The 20,357-nt window shown below is 31.7% G+C and overlaps 1 protein-coding gene across 2 annotated transcripts; it reads right to left on the bottom strand.

Moving 5' to 3' along the window:
• Positions 1-1,169: 1,169 nt before the first annotated feature.
• Positions 1,170-7,565, bottom strand: LOC121263297 (calponin homology domain-containing protein DDB_G0272472-like). Of its 2 annotated transcripts, XM_041166110.1 has the most exons (9): positions 7,301-7,565; positions 6,837-7,132; positions 4,516-6,800; positions 4,263-4,421; positions 3,948-4,124; positions 3,546-3,740; positions 2,405-2,503; positions 1,749-2,327; positions 1,170-1,630 (listed from the first exon to the last, which is right to left on the bottom strand). In XM_041166110.1, exons 2-9 carry the CDS (start codon positions 7,099-7,101, stop codon positions 1,271-1,273), a joined length of 4,119 nt encoding a protein of 1,372 aa, XP_041022044.1. In that variant the 5' UTR covers positions 7,102-7,132; positions 7,301-7,565; the 3' UTR covers positions 1,170-1,270. The 2 variants fall into 2 exon arrangements, with proteins under 2 accessions (XP_041022044.1, XP_041022043.1); XM_041166109.1 differs by having other exon boundaries at positions 4,516-7,132.
• Positions 7,566-20,357: the final 12,792 nt, after the last annotated feature.

Genomic DNA, 20,357 nt, shown 5'->3' with positions numbered 1-20,357 from the left:
TTAAGATTTCTAGAACACGAACATGAAATCATATAATTATCAATTATCTCAAAAATTTTAAAGAATATAAAATTCTAATAATATTTAATTGAATTGAAATATGAGGTAAAAGGAGATGTTTTGTTAAAAATGACATAAAATATTATTTTTTAATATTATTTTTATTTTAAAATTTAAAAAAGTTGAAATGTTTATTATATTTTTGTATGAAAATTTAGAAAAAAAATATAATTATGAAATGAGATGAGATATTTTTGTGTATCCAAACCCACTAAATGTTACAGTCTCATCCCACTATGATAAAATATGACATTAGCCATCAATCTTTCGGACTTTATTTAAGAAAAACAAATATTAATTCAAAAGTGATAAAAAAAATACCACATTTTAATATTATGCGGTAAAAAATGGATGAGAGTGTATCATTTTCCGTTAAAATAAATTAAACTGCCTAGAATTAGCAAAAGCAAAGTAATATAAAAATAATGTCACATTAAAAGCACCATAACGCTTAGTTTCCGTAAGCATTTTGATAAAATGGCTCGGGTATGTATATTTGTGTGTTAATGGCCGGCCGGCATAGTGTCATGCAAAGAGACTTGAAAAAACTAATTGAGATTTTGTTTCGTGGGGTGAAGCCTATTTGTCGTTTAATATTCTTGGACCAAAACAGATAGATGCGAGAAAGGCTGCATGATGCATTATAACGCATTTTATAATCAACTAACGTCGTAGCCATGTCAAAAAGGAAAATACATTATATACAAAGAGATTACATAAAAATAAATTCATAAACAAATGTGACTTGATATGATACGTTAGATTTTAAAATTACTATTATTGTAAAGTAGATCTAATAGATCTCATAAAACTACATTATTTGTAAGTTTATTTATAATCTCTCTGTATATGTTGCAAGCAGTTCTCGTATTATATGTACATCATTACTCTTCACTAAAAAAAAAAGAAAAAAAAACTGAATGGAATGGAAGCAAATAGTTCAGAAATCATCGTATTTATTAGTATAGTAATGGAAGCAATACTTGAGAAGAAAAAAATATTTCTTCTTTGTAAAAGCAATTAAAAAAAAAAAAAAAAAAAAAAACAAACAAACAAACCTATGTGGTGTGTGAAAGACAAATCCTGGGAAGAGCAACAAAAGGAAAAAGAAAAAAGAATAATTGCTTATATTTTATCTACGTAAATGTCTCGCCCAACTTCTATAGGATACCCTAGTAGTTAATAATGCTTATGTAATTTGGATGAGTACTTAAAAACCAAACCTTTGACGCCCAAAATCAAAAGAGAAGCTGCTGTTCCCCACCAAGATCAATGCAAAAACAATCAAAGCGGTTAGCAGTACCCACATCCATGGCTGCATTCTTCTCTTGTTGCGGTTGCGAAGAGGCGGAGGAATTGATTTTCCCTTGCTCTGCTTACTAAACTGTGAAGGTTTTTTAGACCTCTTTGTTTTAGTAATGGGCTTCTCTCTAGTTTCAGATTCCTTGAGACTTTCGGTTGGAGTTTCTGAGCCTGGAGAAGCTTCTTTTTTATTATCACCATCAGTAGCCTCTACTGCCGCTGCAGCTGCCTTCTTTCTTTCCTTCTTCCTTGCTCTCTTTTCCCTTTCCTGCATATAGATCACATGCCAATACCGATTCAACACATGAAGGCAAAGAAAGGCAATGCACTTATAGCTGCGTAATGCCAGTTGAAGCCATGGAATGAGGAGCACAAGTAGAAATTACCTTCTCTTTCTCTTCAGCTTCCCTCTGTACTCTGAGCATAGCCTTGGTTTGCGCCTTTTCTGCTTTTCGCTTTTTCCTCTCCAGGGCCTCCTTGGCCTTGGCCTTCTCCTCCAACAAATGTTGCTCCCTCAACTTGGCTTCTTCCTCTTCCCTTCTCAATTGCTCCATTTTTCTAGCCAACTCCTCTTCCTCCTTCGTTTGCTTTGGCTCTTCTTCTCTTGCCTCTTCAATCTCCTCTCTGCCAGAAACAGTTGCTAAGCCATTCCCCAAAGGTTTCACAGGTATTTTAGATTTAGTAGTTTGTTTCTTTTGCTCCACAACTACCGTGAGGGGTTTTTCCTTCACCTTTTCAGTTTCCAGTTGTACAATTTGTTTTCCTTGTTCAGCAGCTGACTGTGGGGGCAAAGCCTTGTGCATTCTTTCATAAACAACATTGGGAATTAAAGGTGGCTCCTCATCAGGACCAAGTGATCGGCCATCCAGCGTCCTTAGTCTCCTCAATGTACTCCTAGTGTTGCACCTGATGTATTCTTTCCGGAACTCATCATTTTTGTTCCACAGTTCCATAACTTTCTCAACCTATACAGTATATCTGTAAGTCCAAAAGTAAAGTTGTTTTGCTAGAGAAGAGCAACAAAAGGACTGCACAATCCCACCTGGTTAACACAAAATCTTTGAAGTTCCTCCCTCTTCACTTTTGATGCTAAATCAGCAGCTGCATTAATGTCATCCCTGTACTTCCAAAAGTGTTTGTTCTGCAGATTTAAGGAATAAGAATTCGGTCAATCCCACTGTTCTGTTTCCAAAATTTACCTCCATATGTGAACCTTTTTATCAACCTAGAACATATGTGCACTCCTACATGTCAACAAGGGCTAAGTTTTTTTATTATGATTTCTTGTTCCCCACTTTTTTAAAATGAGAATATCTCAAAAAGAAAAAGTAAGCAGATACTGACATCGACAACTAAATCAGGCTAGTGGGGTTGGCACATGATGGGAGAAACATTCATCTTTAAAACTGCAAGAACCAAACAAGGGTCCACATCACTTCAGACAAATTAACAGCTACAATGAAACAATGGAACATTATCTAAATGAAAAAACAGCTTCAAACCTCATCTTTTTACTTAGGTGATCAAATAAGAATAACTTTAAAGTCTAAATAACTTTTCCCATCTATTCTTCCAGTCAAAAGGCCTTGTCTGCAAACTTTGCAGTCGCCAACAAATAGATTCATTTCAAATTTCTCCTCTGTCAATCTAATTAAGTATCGACAACACTTGACAAAGTAAACTGTCCAGCCACAGTTTTCTACTTTGAGCCGTCTTGCTTGTGCAGCTATCACGCAATGTGTGTGTCAGAAGGAGAAACAGAGCAAGAAAGAGATCATAATTGTAGCAAGCAATCAGACTTAAGATGCATCTCCTGGAGATACCAATGCACCGTAATAACATAAGCAGATGATTTTTTTTTCCTAACTAAGCCAGTATTTAATTGTTAACAATGCAGTAATCTTTGTAGGTGTGGCAGTACAAGCATCAAAAAATTTATAAAACATAAGATGTTTTTGCAACTAAACTCCTTGGAGGTTCGCTTGTTGATTTTGATGTGGCAAGGATTCTTCCGTGTATTGGCAACACTATCTATTCTTTTGGTTTCAGATCTTTATACCCAAATTACATTTATTATATCTGTGGAGAAAATCCAGTTGACACCTAAAGGGAAATTCATATGGGCATATTATACATGTTATTTGACATCAAACAGAAGGATCATGCGAATACAAAAGATATACCTTCTCATGAAATTGTTTCTTCAAGCTCTGTAAATGTGCGTATGCTTCTTGGCGAATAGCATCTGCAGCTGTAAACTGAGCATGTAATTCCTTCAACTTTTCACTTTCACCATTGTATTTCTTTTTTGCAGTTTTAGTGACAGCTTCAGCTTTCAGAACATTGTCTCTAAGTATATCCAGTTCCTTCCTCAAAAGCTGTAAATACTAAAAAGTCAGATAAGCCTTTGAACCCCAATATAAAAAGAAAACGTATCTCAGTGATAGTTTATTACAGAACTATCTTATAAGTTTAAATATATAAGCTGTTGAAAATTAGATGTAGATATTTGAAACTTGCATAGCTCATGTCACCTGATAGACACATAAAATTAAGAGATAATGAGAACAACCAGAAAAAAGTACCTTCAAGAGTGCTTCCGTTTTCTCTTTCTGATCTAAAGCCTCCTGAACATCATCCTGCTGACTATTTGAAGATAGTTGTGCACGATGTTGCTTCAATTGCTTGATTTCACGAATAAACTGCTTTTCTTCTGTCATAGGCAGGGTCTCATGTTGCATCGCATGTTCCATATTGTGTATCTTTTTACAAGCCATAAATTGAAAAAAAAATGAGCATATTTGCTTTTAAAAAAAAATTGAACGAAAAAAGAAACCTCAAGTAGAGCATATCAATTTGCCCATTCAGCAATCAGTGGAAAGAGACAAGTTAGTGCATACCCTGCCATCAATGTCCTTGACGGCTATTACATTCTTCAGTCTGTTAATCACAGATTGAGCAGAATCCATCTCCCTGCGTTTCGATTTAAGCAAGTGTCTTGCAGCTTCCTCTTCCAACAGGGTAGCTTCAAGATTATCACCATACCCCTTCAAAGTGACCTAATAGCAGGGGCATCACAACAATCATGTAATAAAAAATAAAAAATAACAACAGATCCTGAAATATTGTAAAGTAATCAACAATATTCCTTACTCTTTTCATTCGGATTTCAGCTTGAATAGCATCCCGATTTCGAGTCTTCTCATCAACTTGTAGCTGAGCATGTGTGGTCTGTTCTCTTAAATTTTCGTCATCATATCTTGGAAGCCGGATCAAATAATAGAATGGCCTTTTCACCACCTCAGCATTCTGCCCTTCAAAAGCATCAGTGGATCCTTCTGGAGAAGGTGTAGAGGTTTCATCACAGTTAATCCCAGAAACTACCTCGGCTCCTTGATATGATGGTTTGCTCCCACTATCTGTACCAGTAAATTGATCACCTCCATCTACATCTAGATCACAATTTAGTGCACTTTCAATCAAATTAGCAGACCCAACTCCCACCTTGGACTCGGATTTGATATCATCATCATCATCATCACAGGGCATATCCCTGCTACTTAGTGTGAGAGTGCTTTCAACTTCAGTCTCTGATTTCACGGACAAGTCATTTTCAACAAAACCATTTACATGGCATTGCACGCCTGTAGCAGCAACAGGATGAGGCTGGCCATCAGCACAATCGACGGCCAAATTTGAAACTTCAGGTCCTTTCTTCGGGGCATCAGCTGCAAGGTCAGTTACCTTTTCTTCAGAATCAATGGCAACAGACCCAGTCTCAGTTTCTAATTTTGCATCATCGGCAGCATGGCAACCTGAAATGTTATAATCGGGCCTATTCTCGGCCCCATTATTGGTATCCTCTTTTACTACAGTATCATTGTTGGGAGCAGTAGGGAAACTTTCAAGAAGTTTATTCCCAAACATGCTAGGGGAGAGCAAGCAGTCCACATCTTGAGAAGAACCATTTTGTTCAGGTGTATTTTGAATGACACCAACCGAGTCATTATTGACAGAGATCTCAGATATACCATTTTGATCATCAGCAGGTATGCAAACTCCATTTTCAATGGAGACAACTTCCATGTTTGAACTCTGCTGCACATCCACCTCAAGTTCCCCTGAGTCCGCTTCCACAGGAATCTCATTGGCAGCAGGCCCATTCTCAATATTCTCTTTTGCTGCAGTATCATTATTGGAAGAAGTAGGGAAACTTTCACCACTTTCAGGTACACTCCCACACAGCACAGGGGAATGCAAGCGGTCCACGTTTCGAAAAGAGCCGTTTTGTTCAGGTGTACTTCTAATGGTACCAACCAAGTCATTATGGACAGAGATTTCTGAAATGATAGCTTGATCATGATTGGTAGGCAAGCAATTTCCATTTTGATTGGGGATAACTCTCGTTTTTGAACTCTGCTCCAAGCCCGCCTCATGCTTCACTGAGTCCGCTTCCACAGAAACCTCATTAGCACAAACAAATGGAGGGGAGGGCAAGCTTTCAGCATCTTGAGAAGACCCATTTTGTTCAGCTGTACTTTGAATGGCCCCAGCCGATTCATTATTGGCAGAGTTCTCCAAAATGATATTTTGATCAGGATCAGTAGGCAAACAATCTCCATTTTCATTGGAGACAACTTCTGTATTTGAGTTCTGCTCCAAGTCCAACTCATGTTCCTCCGAGTCCAATTCCACAGTAATCTCATTAGCAACTGCATTTCCACAACCAAATGGAGTGGAGGACAAGCTTTCAGCATTTTCAGAAGACCCATTTTGTTCAGCTGTAATTTGATTGGCACCAAGAGATTTTAAAGAATTATCTTCAGTAAGATTGATAGGCGAACCATCCCCATTTTCAACAGCAACAGGACCAGTATTACTCACTTCTGTTTCTAACTCTCTCCCAGCAACAGGGGAAGGAGAAGAATGTGCCATGTCTACCGCAAGGTTCTCTTGTGCAGCATCTTCGAGAGGAGCCTCGTTGGTCTCTAATTCAGTTGCCTCCTTCTCCCGTACAAAATCATTTTGAACATCCATGCTAATTATATCCCGAGATTTGTGGTTTTCCTTGCCTTCTGTTGACAAATCAGGCTTCGTATCCTCCTCTTCTCCAGCAATCTCTAGCAGCTCAGATTCAGCGGTTGAGCCTAAATTACTATCCTGTGCCCCGCCCTCATGGACCTGCATGGACGACTTACATAAATCAGACTCAGCAGCATCCGGAACCACAGGAGGGGATCTCTTAATCTGTCGTGCATCCTCAGAGGACTCCTCAACCTTGATTTGCTCTTCAACCTCGAGCCGCTGCGGCTGTGGATGTGCCTGTGGTTCAAATTCCCCAACAGCCTCCGGCCCATATTCCTCCTCTGCGCCATTGCTCCCTCTCACTTGCCCCACCTTAACTTCACATTCAGAACCCTCTAAACCACCACCACCACCACCATTATTCTCGTAACATTCCCCACCACCACCACCATTATTCTCGTAACATTCCCCATTCTCAACAACCACGACTTCGGCAACCCCGTTGAGATCCGTTGGCTCAACGTGATCGTTGGAAACAGAGTCGCTTCCGCCGACGAAAACGTAAGAGCGGTCGACATCTTCCTTATCCGCATTGCTCCCACTGATAATCACAACCCCGTTGTTCTCTCTGCGCAGATCCTGATAGCTACCCTTTTCCTCAACGTCACCTTTTGGAACGTCGCCAACAGCACACACGTCCACATCCGCGGTCATTGTTACAAACTAATCCCAGACCCCGCGATGGCTAGCACACCACAACAACGCTATTAATGTTTTCTTTCTCACATAGAATAAATCAAAATGGCAGTCAATTTGAGTTTCTTTTTTTTTTTTTTTCTAAATTTTAAAGACCAAGAAAAAAATAAAAAGGAGTATAATTCGAAATCATATGGAACAGATAATCAAAACTTACATGGAACGAAGCTTAGAGATTCGAGATTCAACAGTTGCAGAAACAAACAGATCGAAAGCGAGATCGGTGAACTGGGAAGGCCAATGCGGCGCAGTTGGAGCGTGGATCTTAGGACTCCATGGATGAGACGAGAGAAATAATGGCGTTAAGAACTTAAGAGAAAGAGACAGAGACAGAGAGAGAGGGAGAGTTTCCTTTCCTTCTTTCTCTGAAGCTGGTGGCTCTTCGGCGTTGATTTGAACTCAAATTCCTCCCATTAGTTTTCCTTTTGTATTCTTTTAATTTATATATCTTTTTTCCCTGTTTTTCCGTGTTGATTAAGATTTTGTCACTTCCTCATCAATTTTATTTTCCTAATATTATAATTTTATACAATCTTGGATAAATACTAATTATATTTCCTCATTATTTCCAAAAATAGTTTGACTGTATTTAAAGTTTAATTTTTTTTCTTAATTTGTCATATCATTTTTAAAAAAAATTAAAACTTATAGATCTGCATAATAAAAGGGTGGCTCTACTGCCATTGCTGGAAGTTCCCGTTGGTGTAATTGTTATGTTTTTTATTTTTATTTTTTAACACTTTTATATATTTTTAAAAAATAAAAAAATTACTATATCATTAAAAATTCTTACTTAATCACTAAATAAAAAAATTAAAAAAAAAAAGTCCAATGGGAACGTGAGAGTAGCTTTACTCATAATAAAAACATCTCAAAGGTCAAATAATTTTGGATTATCTCAATCTGTTATTTTAGAGCACTCTTAATAACTTTTGTATTATACAAAAAATACAAATAATTTGAAGAATTATTCTAAAAAGAAGCTCCATCTAATTATGTAAAATGAATTGTAAAATACAATTAGTTACAATATCCCGCTACATGTAGTGGGTACTGTTCATCATGTAAAAAAATTTTTATTGTTGATATTTCATTTATTCTCTCATTTTTATTTACTTTGATTTTTATTAGATAAGTAAATTCTTTTTATTGTTCATCATTTAAAACACATATATTTCATTTTTTTCTAAAAAATATCTTGAAATTATTTTTAAACCAATTTTTTTATATTTGATTTTATTTTTAATTTTTATTGGCTTATATATTTTTGTTTTATGTGTATAGGACTAAATTATTTTACATTGTATATAAAAATAAATTACAAATATCAAAAAATATATGGATATTATAAATTTATTGGTAGAAATGAAATATTTAAAAAGAATAAAAAAAATATTTAAATAATATAGAGAAAAAAATAGATAAATTGATAGAAAATATATTATAAAAGTTAATATATAAAATAGAAAAAATAAATTTTAATAATATATTTTAAAAGATAAGATAAATAATTGATTGGGAGTGCTCTAAGTTCCTAATCCCCACCGACATTGCAAATCCAGTTTTTGAGTCCTGAAAAAAATAAAAGACCTTAAGATCTTCGATAGAGACGACCACAACACTCGATAAGAAGTTGAAGGGATGCATCATACATATAATATAAAACTAACATGATTTCCTTTTTTTTCCCAAATCCATGAATAGAAATCCACGAGATTCTCATGACTGGTGATGTAGCCATCTCATCTACGTACTTTTAAAAGTACATTTCGTTATTAAATACCTCTCAACTCATTATTATAATTTTTTTAAATTGTAACATAAAATATAATAAATAATTCAACTTTTTTAAATCTCAAAATAATAATAATATTAAAAAATAATATTCTAACAATATTTTATCATCTCAACTCAACTCATTTTAATATCCAAACGCAACCTTAAAACTCATCACAAATTCAAGATTAAGCTTCATTTGGATGATTAATTCATCTAAACTTATCATTACAATTTTTTTAAATTTCAACATAAAATATAATAAACAATTCAACTTTTTCAAATCTCAAAATAATAATAATATTAAAAAATAATATTTTAACAATATTTTATTATCTCAACTCAACTCAACTCACTTCAATATTCAAATGCAACCTAATACGCTCGTTAAGAGTTCTATTTCAAATATGTGATTTATATGTGGTTTAAATAGTGAGTTGAGATGAAATGAATTGAGATAAAAGTTGAAGGTTAAATAAAATATTATTAGAATATTATTTTTTAATATTATTATTATTTTAAAATTTGAAAAGTTAAATTATTTATTATATTTTAAGTAAGAATTTGAAAAAATTGTAGTGTATGTTTAGGATTGTAATGGAAAATATAGTTTATAGCTTTAAGGCTTATACCTTATAACTTAAGTAATAAGTTCTACTATTAAAAAATTATTTACTATTTGGTAATCATATGGTTAAAATATTTTCAAACACATTACGTTTATTTGAAAACAAATTAAAAAAGTGATTTTTGATGTAGAAATGACGATTATTTGAATTTTTAAAGATTATGACTAAATCTTTAAAAGTTGTAATTATTTAAAAATTGTATGAGTATTTTTGTCCATTGACAGTTTTTTTAAAATTCGAATTACATTCCGCATTATCCGAAAAAATATTTTTTAACTTATTTGAGATTAAAATTGGTTTAATATGTAACACTAAATAACCTAATTTTTCTATTAAAGAGCTTTTAAAATCATTTAAGTATTTTTTAAGATTCTCCTGCAATTCTAAACATACATGTAATAATGAGATGAAATGAAACGTTTCTTATATCTAAATAAGGCCATAAAATGATAAAGAGATAGACATATAACACTATAGAAAACCATTCACTCTAAATATGTTATTTTAAAGAGTAAGAGAAATGATAGTTATAATCGCGATTGTGTAAGTATTGCATAATCATTTTGAAATAAATAAATGACTCGCATAAAAAAATTAAATTTTTAATAATAGATCTCTCACTCTTTTTAAAGTAATTATATGATATTTGTTTATTCTATAACTATATGAAATATTACTCAAAAAGTAATATATCTAAGTTTCACATTTATTTTGAAAAAATTAAAATATTTTCAAGCCAACCTCAAATTTATTCTATTTTTTTTAAATAATACATTTTAAGTTTGAACACCTAGAAAAGTTCAAATCATTATTGTTTAGACTGTCAAGGTCCTCATTTTTTGGTGTTTTTTTTCTTATAATATATTGATATGACATGTTTGGTGAGGAAGCAGTGGGTAGGTTAAAGTATTTGTGAAGGTGGTGGATACGTGGTAGTATGCAGTTTCAGATAAGACTTGTCATGAGGGGTCAACGACATTCATTTCTAGAAGCTTGAATACATCCAACCAAAATGCGGAGGTCATTGTCAAAGGTGCCCATACGCGTCAAACTATCAGGATTCAGAAAGAAAGAAAGGTAAAAATTTAGGAGTCTTAAACCGGACGTCGTGGCTATTGTGATGTGGACGTTTGAGATGATTTATCATTAATATTTATCTTTAATTTCAATGATATCTGGTTGAGAGGATATTATTTTTCAGAGTAATGCTAAATGTGCGAGTCTATAAAAAAATTTATTTATTTTTTTACACCAATCTCAGATTTTTTTTTTAAAAAAAAATTGTTTAAATAGAGTATACAAGACATATATTTATACAACTGTATAAACAATTTATATGTTCCTAAATAGTAGATGAATTTCTATTTTATAAAATAATAAATTTAATAAATATTACATAAATATAATAAAAATAAGATGAAGTTTAGTATATAATATTTTTTTTTATTTTTTTAAAAGAGTACTGTTAGTGCCACCGCTGGTCGCTCCTGCTGGGAGCTACCGCTGGCTTCAGTATGTGTTTTTTTTTAAGTTATTTTTTATAGAAATTTTTTAATACTTTTAAATATTTAAAAAAATAAAATAAATTTAGAATATTATTAAAAAATACTTCTTTAATCATAAAGTAAAAAAAATCATTAAAAAATACTTCCTTAATCACAAAATAAATAAAAAATTACTTCGTGATTAAGGAAGTATTTTTTAATGATATTATAAATTTTTTTATTTATTTAAAATTGTTAAGCAAATCTATATAAAAAAAGAACTAAAAAAAACACATAACAAAACACACAATAGAGCCAGTGGTAACTCCCAACAGGAGCTATCAGCAGTGGCTCTATCATTATTCTTTTTAAAATTATATCTCATTTTTATAAGTTGTGAGATCTATTTAAAGAATGTAAGTATTGTTATTTTTTTAGGCTTTGTGAAAAAACTGATGTCTATTATTTTAGAGAGATTAAAGATTATTTGGGATCTAAACAAAAAACCGAATAAAAATATATTTATATAAATAACCTATAATTATAAGTCTCGTATAATTATTTTAAAAAAAAAACTATAGTAATATTATTTAGAAAATGAAAATATTAGTAGAGTCTCTCAATCTTACTGCTCAATTATTTTAGTTTTTTAATTTTTAATTTTTTATTTAATAATTAAAAAAATGATTATTAATAAAATTATGTATTTTTTTTAATAACTAAAGATATGAGAAATGCTTTGGTCCCGAATGGCTTTTTTTTTACTTGGTGAATAAGAAAGTGATTTTTAATGATGTTGTGAATTTTTTATTCTCTTAAAAAATATTTATGATGATTAAAAAAATACATAAAAAAAAAAAAATAAATAAAATATACTATTCGGAAGACTTCTTCGAGTCACTTTTGCGGTGTCTGTAGCAAGACTCTTTTGGATTGGTCATGTAGAAGCGATCACCGACACCCACCGGATTCAATGAATATAGATATCACTATGGAAAATGGTACTTTCTTTTTCTGATTTTATTCTCTCATTTTAACCGTGCGTGTTTTTTTTAAATTATTTTTTAATTTAATAATTAAGAAAATGATTATTAATAAATTTATATATTTTAAAAATTTTTAAAAATATTTAAAAGAAAAAAAAATACAAATACACTAAAGAACACTCCTGAGGGCCCGAGGCTGTCACTATATATCTTTCTGAAATAAAGAGTGCGACCTTAACCCATAAAGTTTCTTTAAAAAGAAAAAATAATAATTTTAGCTGCCTTTGACTATAAAGTGCAGTTGCTATGCTGCTCCATCTTGACTGCCGGCTATACCGGCTAGCATAATTTTATTTTTTTTTTCATATTTTTTAAACATATTTAAATATATTTAAAAAATAAAAAAAATACATCAATACATTTAAAATCATTTTCTTAATTACTAAGTAAAAAATAAAAAAATAAAAAAATAAATTTTGACTAATGGCCAAATAAAGGTGTCAAAATAAGTGGACATAATAGTATTTTCCTTGACTATATCATGTTAAGAACAGTAACTAATATATAAATCATTGTTTTCATCTCTCTATTTTTTTTAAATATATATTATTTTTCATATGAATATTTAATGAAGTCTTAAGTATTTAATACAGAATATGAATTCATTTTAAGTATCGATCTCTGGCTCTAAATATTAAAATTTAAGCACACGAATCTAATTTTCATTATTATTTCAATTTCATTGTCTTGTTCAAATTCAAGTTCACAAATAAACTTGATTTTTGATGGAGCAACCATGTTAAATGACATGTTTTAATAAAAGAAGACTATACAATTTATTATTAAAAAAAACTGGCATATGTATTTGGTTACTTTCAAATTCATTAATTTTTCGTTTCATTTTTTTTATAAATTCAAGCAAAAAATAAAAAAGTTAAATTGATAAAATAATCATTATCGTTATGTGTTTTTTAATAGAATAACTCTTTTTAATGAAATAAAAATATTTTTAATCTATTTTTATTAATTTTTAGAAGAAAGATAACAGCTGCATTGGTTAATTTGGTTCTATTTATTTGGCTCAATTTCTTAATTTATATAACAACAACATTTTTTCATTGAAATAAACAACAACATCTGGGTGATTTTATCTATTATTTGCTTAAGAACAAGGAAAAATAAAAAAGAAGAGATACTACTGCTTTAAAGAATGGTAGGGGTGAAAACCAACCCTTTCGGCGTGGTTTTTGGATAAAATCGACGTCGATCGACGCTTAAGTTTTGAGGGAGAAAACTGGTCGAAATCGGTCGTTGGGGAGGAGAAACGCTGACCGATGCTTTATTTCTGTGGCAGTTCACAGTCAGTTCTTAGACCGAGCTTCGTCTAAGAGAGTAAAGACTAGAGAGAGAGAGAGTTACAGAGAAGAGAGAGAGAGAGAGCAAGGATGAAAACTGAGACGCAAGGAAGAAGACGGATTGATATCGAAACGATGCCGTTTGGTTTGAGAGAGTAGAGACTAGAGAGAGAGAGAGTTGCAGAGAAGAGAGAGAGAGCGAGGATGAGAAATGAGACACGAGGAAGAAGACGGATTGATATCGAAACTACGCCATTTGGTTTAAACCAAACGGCTGTTTGGTTTATTATCAAACAATGTCGTTTCAGTTATGTTTGAAATACAACTATAGGAGTAAACGACGCCGTTCCACTTAAACTTAAGTAGAGCGGCGTCGTTTTAAGTACAGAGTATATAAAAAAAATTAATTTCTTTAGTCGGCCGGTTCAGCGGTTTGAATCAGGTTCGAATCGACGTCAAATCGGCCGATATCGGTTTTCTCAATTTTGTACTGCATGCTGATCGGTTTTCCACCGGTTTTGGCCGGTTCCGAGCTCAGTTGGATGGTCTGAGTCGGTTCCGGTCGGTTCTCCAGTTTGTTGTACAGCCCTAAAGAATGGCATACTCTCTTGCTATCGTTTGTTGTCAATTGCAACAAAATTGGGGAATCATGGAGCTTGTGCTATCCATGGCCAATTGTTTGCAAGCAGTTCCTTTTGGGGGGGTTATAAGTTCTCTTCAAACTAGGTAACTCATTTAAGAAATTATATTTATTAAGCATATGAAGTGTATACGATTTTTAAATTCACATCCTGGTTATTGAAATACTGAAAATTATAAAATTTAAAATTTAAAATTCAAAATAAAACTGATAAAATAAATTTGATACATAAAATTGTAAGTACATGTAGTACTGATGTTTTTTAATTTAGATTCTTAAAAAATTGTGCTCTTCAATAAATACTTTAGGTTTAACAAATGATGCTCTTCATTCGTGATGTTATCATCCTTAGTAAACTGCTTATTTGGCGTATTGTAAGTTGTTTTGTATATCAATCACTTAAAATATGTTACTTCAACAAGATAAATTATATCGGATAATGTCAAATACAATTTTAAAATGTGTAAAGTCCACGTACTCTATTTAAAAAAAAGTGGGACTCATTATTAAAAATATGATTTTTTTAAATAAGTCCCACATATACCCACTTTTAAAAAAAAATAGTGCATGAGGCTTGCAAACTGTGAAGAAATTTATAAATCTAGTACATTTCATAAAGGTTCTATAAGAGATGATTGTTCACTCCTTATAAACATGCCTAAGACCTTGTCCACAGACAATGTAAGATTATTCCTCAACACCCTCTCTCATTTGTAGGCAAGTATTTTTTCCGGTCCTTGTCACGGGGTAAGTTATGTGGGCCCCATTCATCCTCTGGCAGACTTTGATACTATGAAAAAATTCATGGGCCTAACTCATATCATAAAATTGGTTCTGCAAGAGATGATTGTTCATTCTTTATAAACATGTTCAAGATCTTGTCCATAAGTAATGTGAGATTATTCTTCAACACACTGTAGGACTGGCAGAAATGATATTTATAATCTTAAAATTTGCAAATCTCGTATACTCATTTTGAAAAAAATTGGTTAAATTTAGGATTCATTTGAAAAAATTATTTTTTAATAATAGATCCCATTTTTTTCAAAGAGAATATTCAAAACTCTAAAACTGTTTCCAACATTACTCCTTCAATAAAAATAATCGAAGATGATAAAATACACATGTTTAATAAATGATGGCAAACAATAGGGCTGTATAGAAATCGACCGCCATTGACGTGAATTGATAGGCCGCGTTAGAAACTGGTTGGCATGCAATGGAAATTTGAAGAAACTGACGTTCAGCGGTTCGGTCTCGATTTGAAGTTAGACCGGACTATTGAACCGACCAATATAATAATTTTTTTTTTAAATATACCCTAATTAAAACAACGTCATTCCACTTAAATTTAAATGGAACAACGTCGTTTTATACCAATAAGTATACAATAGATAATAGAAACGACGCGATGTCGTTTTATTAAGAATGCAAGGAAAAAAAATGTTTGAAACGACACCGTTCCATTTAAACTTAAGTGGAATTGTGTCATTTCGGTATGAGATCTTCTTTTTCCCAGCCTTCCTCCAATTCTCGATCTCCTTTGCAACTCTCTCTCTCTCTCTCCCCTATACAACTCTTTCTCTCTTAGTAGAATCTTACCGCTAGAGGAATCGATGCTAATCGAGAATTGCCTCGATCAGTTTCCTCCTCCCCATCAACCGGTTACGGCCGGTTGCTCTCCTAGTTTTCTAGACGTCAATCAGCATCGGTTTTGCCCAAATACCGCGCCAAAGACGTCGGTTTTCACCCCTAGCAAATATACACATGCACTAAAATGCACATGCGTTAAGCAGTAATTTTAACGAAGCCTCAGCCATTCCGCCTTCGGAGCAAAGTCATTTACATGGTTGTCCCGTCCGTTTTACAGTCCCCGACAAGTGATGGAGCCACCACATGTTATCTTCTTTGTTACCGATTTTGATCTCTTTTTTTTTGTTCGATTTAGGTACGGCTTGAATAGTGAGATGAGATGATTTTAAATAAAAGTTGAAAGTTAAATAAAATATTGTCAGAATATTATTTTTTAAAATTATTATTGTTTTGAGATTTGAAAAAGTTGAATTGTTTATTATATTTTTTGTGAAAATTTAAAAAAATTATAATGATGAAATATGATGAGATGATATGAAACATTTTTACTATCCAAATGAGGCTTGATCTAATTTACATTAAAAACAAAAAGAATTTGAAATGAATGTGAAATTCAAATTACCCCATGTATTTACCTTTTTATTTTTTAAATTGAGATTATTGTGATAATAGAAATAAGAGTGCTGCTAGGTCCACTGATGACTTCCACCTAAAAGAGTAAATTTGTTTTTTTTTTTTTTTTGCTTTTTTTTTATACATTTTTTTATATCTTTAAATGTTTTTTTTTTTAAATTTACAACATCATTTAAAAATACTTCTTTAATCACTATATATATATATATATATATATATATATATATATATATATGAAGAATCGGTAGAAGGTTTTGGTAAAAAATTTCTGTGGTCATAGCATTTTCCTTAAAAATAAATCTTTGTTCATTTCCATAACTGCATCTATCTAGCGTTTTCCAATCTCTGTTTATGAATGATATGATTAATAGTTATCAGGATAAAAGCTTATTAAATTCGTATCGGCTTTGAGTCAATCACGACACCTTGGATATATTTTGATTAGATAAATATCTTAATTATAAATGCTTAGATTCCCTCCATGTCAAAAGCGTTTCTTAGTGTATTTTTTTTTTTCTTTAATATTTAAAAAAGTTATCATTGAACTTGTGTGTGTTTTTTAACATAAAAAAAAAAAAAAAAATTTAAAATATAATGGGAGGCACTTTTGGAGGCATATTTGCTGGACATCGTAGCATCTAAAATTAATAATCAAATCCTTAAAATAACTATTTAATTTTATATGATTTTATTCGCGATTTGATTTTCTCTCTAACAATAATTTTCTAATCATACTTGGATAAATTTGTGACTTGCATGATTTTTTTTAATAATCGACCCACTCTTTATTAAATGGAGTATAAGATGCTTGTATATTCTAAAAGTGTATCTCTTATCTAATTCCAATTTCTATAGAATATGATTGTCGACCCCAATGCGATTAGAAAGCATTTATACCACACATCATCTACTTGACATAATTTAATTTGTAAGATTCAAATTTTAAAATTTCTATTCTAAATCCAATTATGCCACATGGATAGTGTGTGATGTAAATATTTTTAAATATAATCATTCTCTTTAGACAATTTTCAATTTTTCACAAGAGTAATGTTTTTAAAATTTTGTTAGATATTGAAAATATTTTTGAATTGAAGTTGAAAATCCCAAATAGTTTAAATAGTTAATTGTTTGAGATTCTGTAGGCATGATTTTTGTGTTTATTTTAGGGGTGAATAGTAATCGACAGAATCGATAGGAAACGGTTGACGTAGTTCGAAACCGGTGAAAAACTGGTCAGCCAACAATACAAAATACTAGAAATTGATGTCTATTGATTTGATTATGTTCAAATCGGTGAATCAACGGATATAATATATATTTTATTTTATTTTATATAAAACGACGTCATTTTGTATATACATTTTAGAAAATAAATAATAAGAAACGATGCGGTTTGATTTAATACATCAACTGGTGTTATTTTAGGTTAGAACTAAAGCCCTAACCCGAGCTCCCATCCCTCTTCTTCATTTCTTCACATAGCGTCGTTTCTCATTTTCTCTCCCTTGCCGATGTCATTGTTTCTCTTAGACCTCTCTATGTTATCAACTGGTGAGACTCAACTCAGCGGCCCTGTTGCCCTAATGATGTCTCTCTTTGCCTCGTTTCTCATCTCTTTCTATCTCATCAATCCGTCCGTAAGTTAAATATCTCTCTCCCAATATTATCATGCATTCTTGAATTTTTGGCAAGATTTGAAGCTCATTCATGGATATATTTGGTGTGGATCATTTTATCAATACATTGAACGATTAGTTAAATAGAAGTGTGATTTATACGGCTAATCAAGGCCTAAAAGTTGATTAAAAAAATTATCGTCCAAGGGCCCAAAATCAATCAAAAATTGCCCAACCGACCATAATTGCTTCAGACGATTTTCGCCCCTTTAATCCGTTGGTTCGATCGATTTTATAAAAGTAAAAAGCTAGTCGGGTTTAAGGGCTGGGCTCCGACGGAGTGGAAAGCCAGGCTCCGACTAAAGTCAACTCCGATCAGAGTTGCCAAAGTCAGATTCGGAGGCTAGAGCTCCGATCCAAGTTGAAGGAAAGAAGAAAAGCAAACAAAAAAAAAAAAAAAAAAAAAAAAAGAACAGAAAAAATAGCCCAGCTCCCAAAGCAACGACTAAATTCGTAGGAAATCAAGAAATAAAAAAAAAAATTCAAACAACATTAAACAAAATTACAAACAACATCCGATTTAACTATATGAATTCAAGAAATCCAACAAAACATGGGGGCAACGGCAACCCATTTAACAAAATGACAAACAACAACCGAACTCGTTTTTCCTTTTATTTCCAAGAACAGAGGCAGAGTTAGTATAGTATGGGAACTCACAAAGATAGAGGCGTAAGAGCATGAGAGCTAACAGCATTAGTATTAGATTCATTATTTTTATCTTTAAAATTTGATAAAAAATATATATTTTTCATAAATTTAAAACCTCTCTATCTATAACTTCATATTGATTATCTATTAGATTGATCAAAATAATAATATAATATTTTTTTGTTAATAATTATATTTTTAATTTATTTTTTTATATTTTACAATTACACTAACTATATGTTAATTAATAATTTAATTTGATGTTTAAATTATTATTTCCCAACTTAAATATATTGTAGCTCAAAATTAAAAAATAATAATTTAAATAAATAAAATAATAGCTATAAAGTGTGAATAATGAGTCTTCAATACAACAGATTTGTTTTTGTTTTAGGAAATATGAAAAAGAAGAGTAGAAAAAAGATTGAAAAGCAACCAAGAAAGCAAGCTTGGTTCCTCAGCACGAGGAGGCCACATGGAAATCAAGCCTCAGCACCTTCACTTTCTCTGGTCTTGGCTTCAATGGACGATGGCTGCAGTTGTTTTTGTAAGACAGGAGTAAATTTTCTTCTGCGTGCAGCTATTATGACGCCACATGTTGACTGTTGGGTTTACCGTCCAGCGTAAAAATATATATATATTTTTTATATTTTTTTAATATATTTAAATATATTTAAAAAATAAAAAAATATAATAATACATTTAAAATCACTTTCTTAATTATTAAGTAAAAAAAGAAAAAAAATTAACTAGCAGTCAAATGGAAGTGTCAAAATAAGTAGGCATAGTAGTGTTTTCCTTTTCTTTTTCCTCTTAACATACTTGTAACGTGGATAGCTGCTGATATTATATTTCAATCACCCAAAATACAAATAAGTGTTCGTTTGTATAGTGAGATGTGATAAGATAATATGAGATAGTTTTAAATGAGTTGAATAAAATATTATTAGAATATTATTTTTTAATATTATTATTATTTTTAGATTTGAAAAAGTTGAATTGTTTATTATATTTTGTATGAAAATTTGTAAAAATTGTAATGATGAGATAAGATGGATTGAGAGTATTTTTGTATCCAATCGAGACCTAAATCTTGCGGGCAATGAAAGCAATTACACACAGAATTCCTCAATTTCTTGCTTCAGAAATGAAAAGCTAGCTGCTAAGAAATCAAAAGAATACGCATGAAAAATTAACATACGTCGAGATTTTATTCAACACGGCAAAACAAGAAGCACAGACAAAGCAACACATCCTGAACAACATATGAACCAAACCCCATGTTAGAAAATGATATCCTCATCATTGTGTGCAGCTGTGGATAATAAGTTATGAGTTGAAGAAGTCCTCCCTTTTCAGTCCATCCAACTCCCCTTAATGTAACTTATGATGTTCTCCAGCTTCCCTTTAATGTAATTTTGATTTCAAAACAGCCAGCATATATGCAAAGAAACTAATCCACAAAATCAAAAAGAAAAAAAAAAAAAAAATAGCACTCAACACGCAAGCAAACTCATCCACACTAAAAGAGAATGAATAAAAGCAAAATCATCCAGACATTTATGGCGAGAGATATGCTTGAACATGGTCCTTGGTTGGCCAGAAAAAAGGAACCCAAATTCGATTGAACTAAACCAATTCGTAAGAATTTTGTAACACCAAATAAGGAACACAAATGGTATAACAGACTCTAGAAACCCTCAATAGACTTCATAGAGATCTTCACAAATGGTAAGTCCCAAAATTCTTGACCACAAACGTCCCTCCATATCATAAATGATAAATTAA

Source organism: Juglans microcarpa x Juglans regia, chromosome 4S (genome assembly GCF_004785595.1).
Source record: "Juglans microcarpa x Juglans regia isolate MS1-56 chromosome 4S, Jm3101_v1.0, whole genome shotgun sequence".
Lineage (NCBI taxonomy): Eukaryota > Viridiplantae > Streptophyta > Magnoliopsida > Fagales > Juglandaceae > Juglans > Juglans microcarpa x Juglans regia.
Note: the sequence above shows the minus strand (reverse complement) of the source record. Positions and strands in the feature narration are given on the sequence as shown.

Bases quoted from the DNA above. Each gene is read 5' to 3' on its own strand.
- LOC121263297 (XM_041166109.1), bottom strand. From the start codon at position 7,101: ATGACCGCGGATGTGGACGTGTGTGCTGTTGGCGACGTTCCAAAAGGT. The intron at 2,504-3,545 runs GTATATCTTTTG...TTAAATCTGCAG, and splicing joins AGAAACAATTTCATGAGAAG to AACAAACACTTTTGGAAGTA. The intron at 1,631-1,748 runs GTAATTTCTACT...ATCTATATGCAG, and splicing joins AAGCTGAAGAGAAAGAGAAG to GAAAGGGAAAAGAGAGCAAG.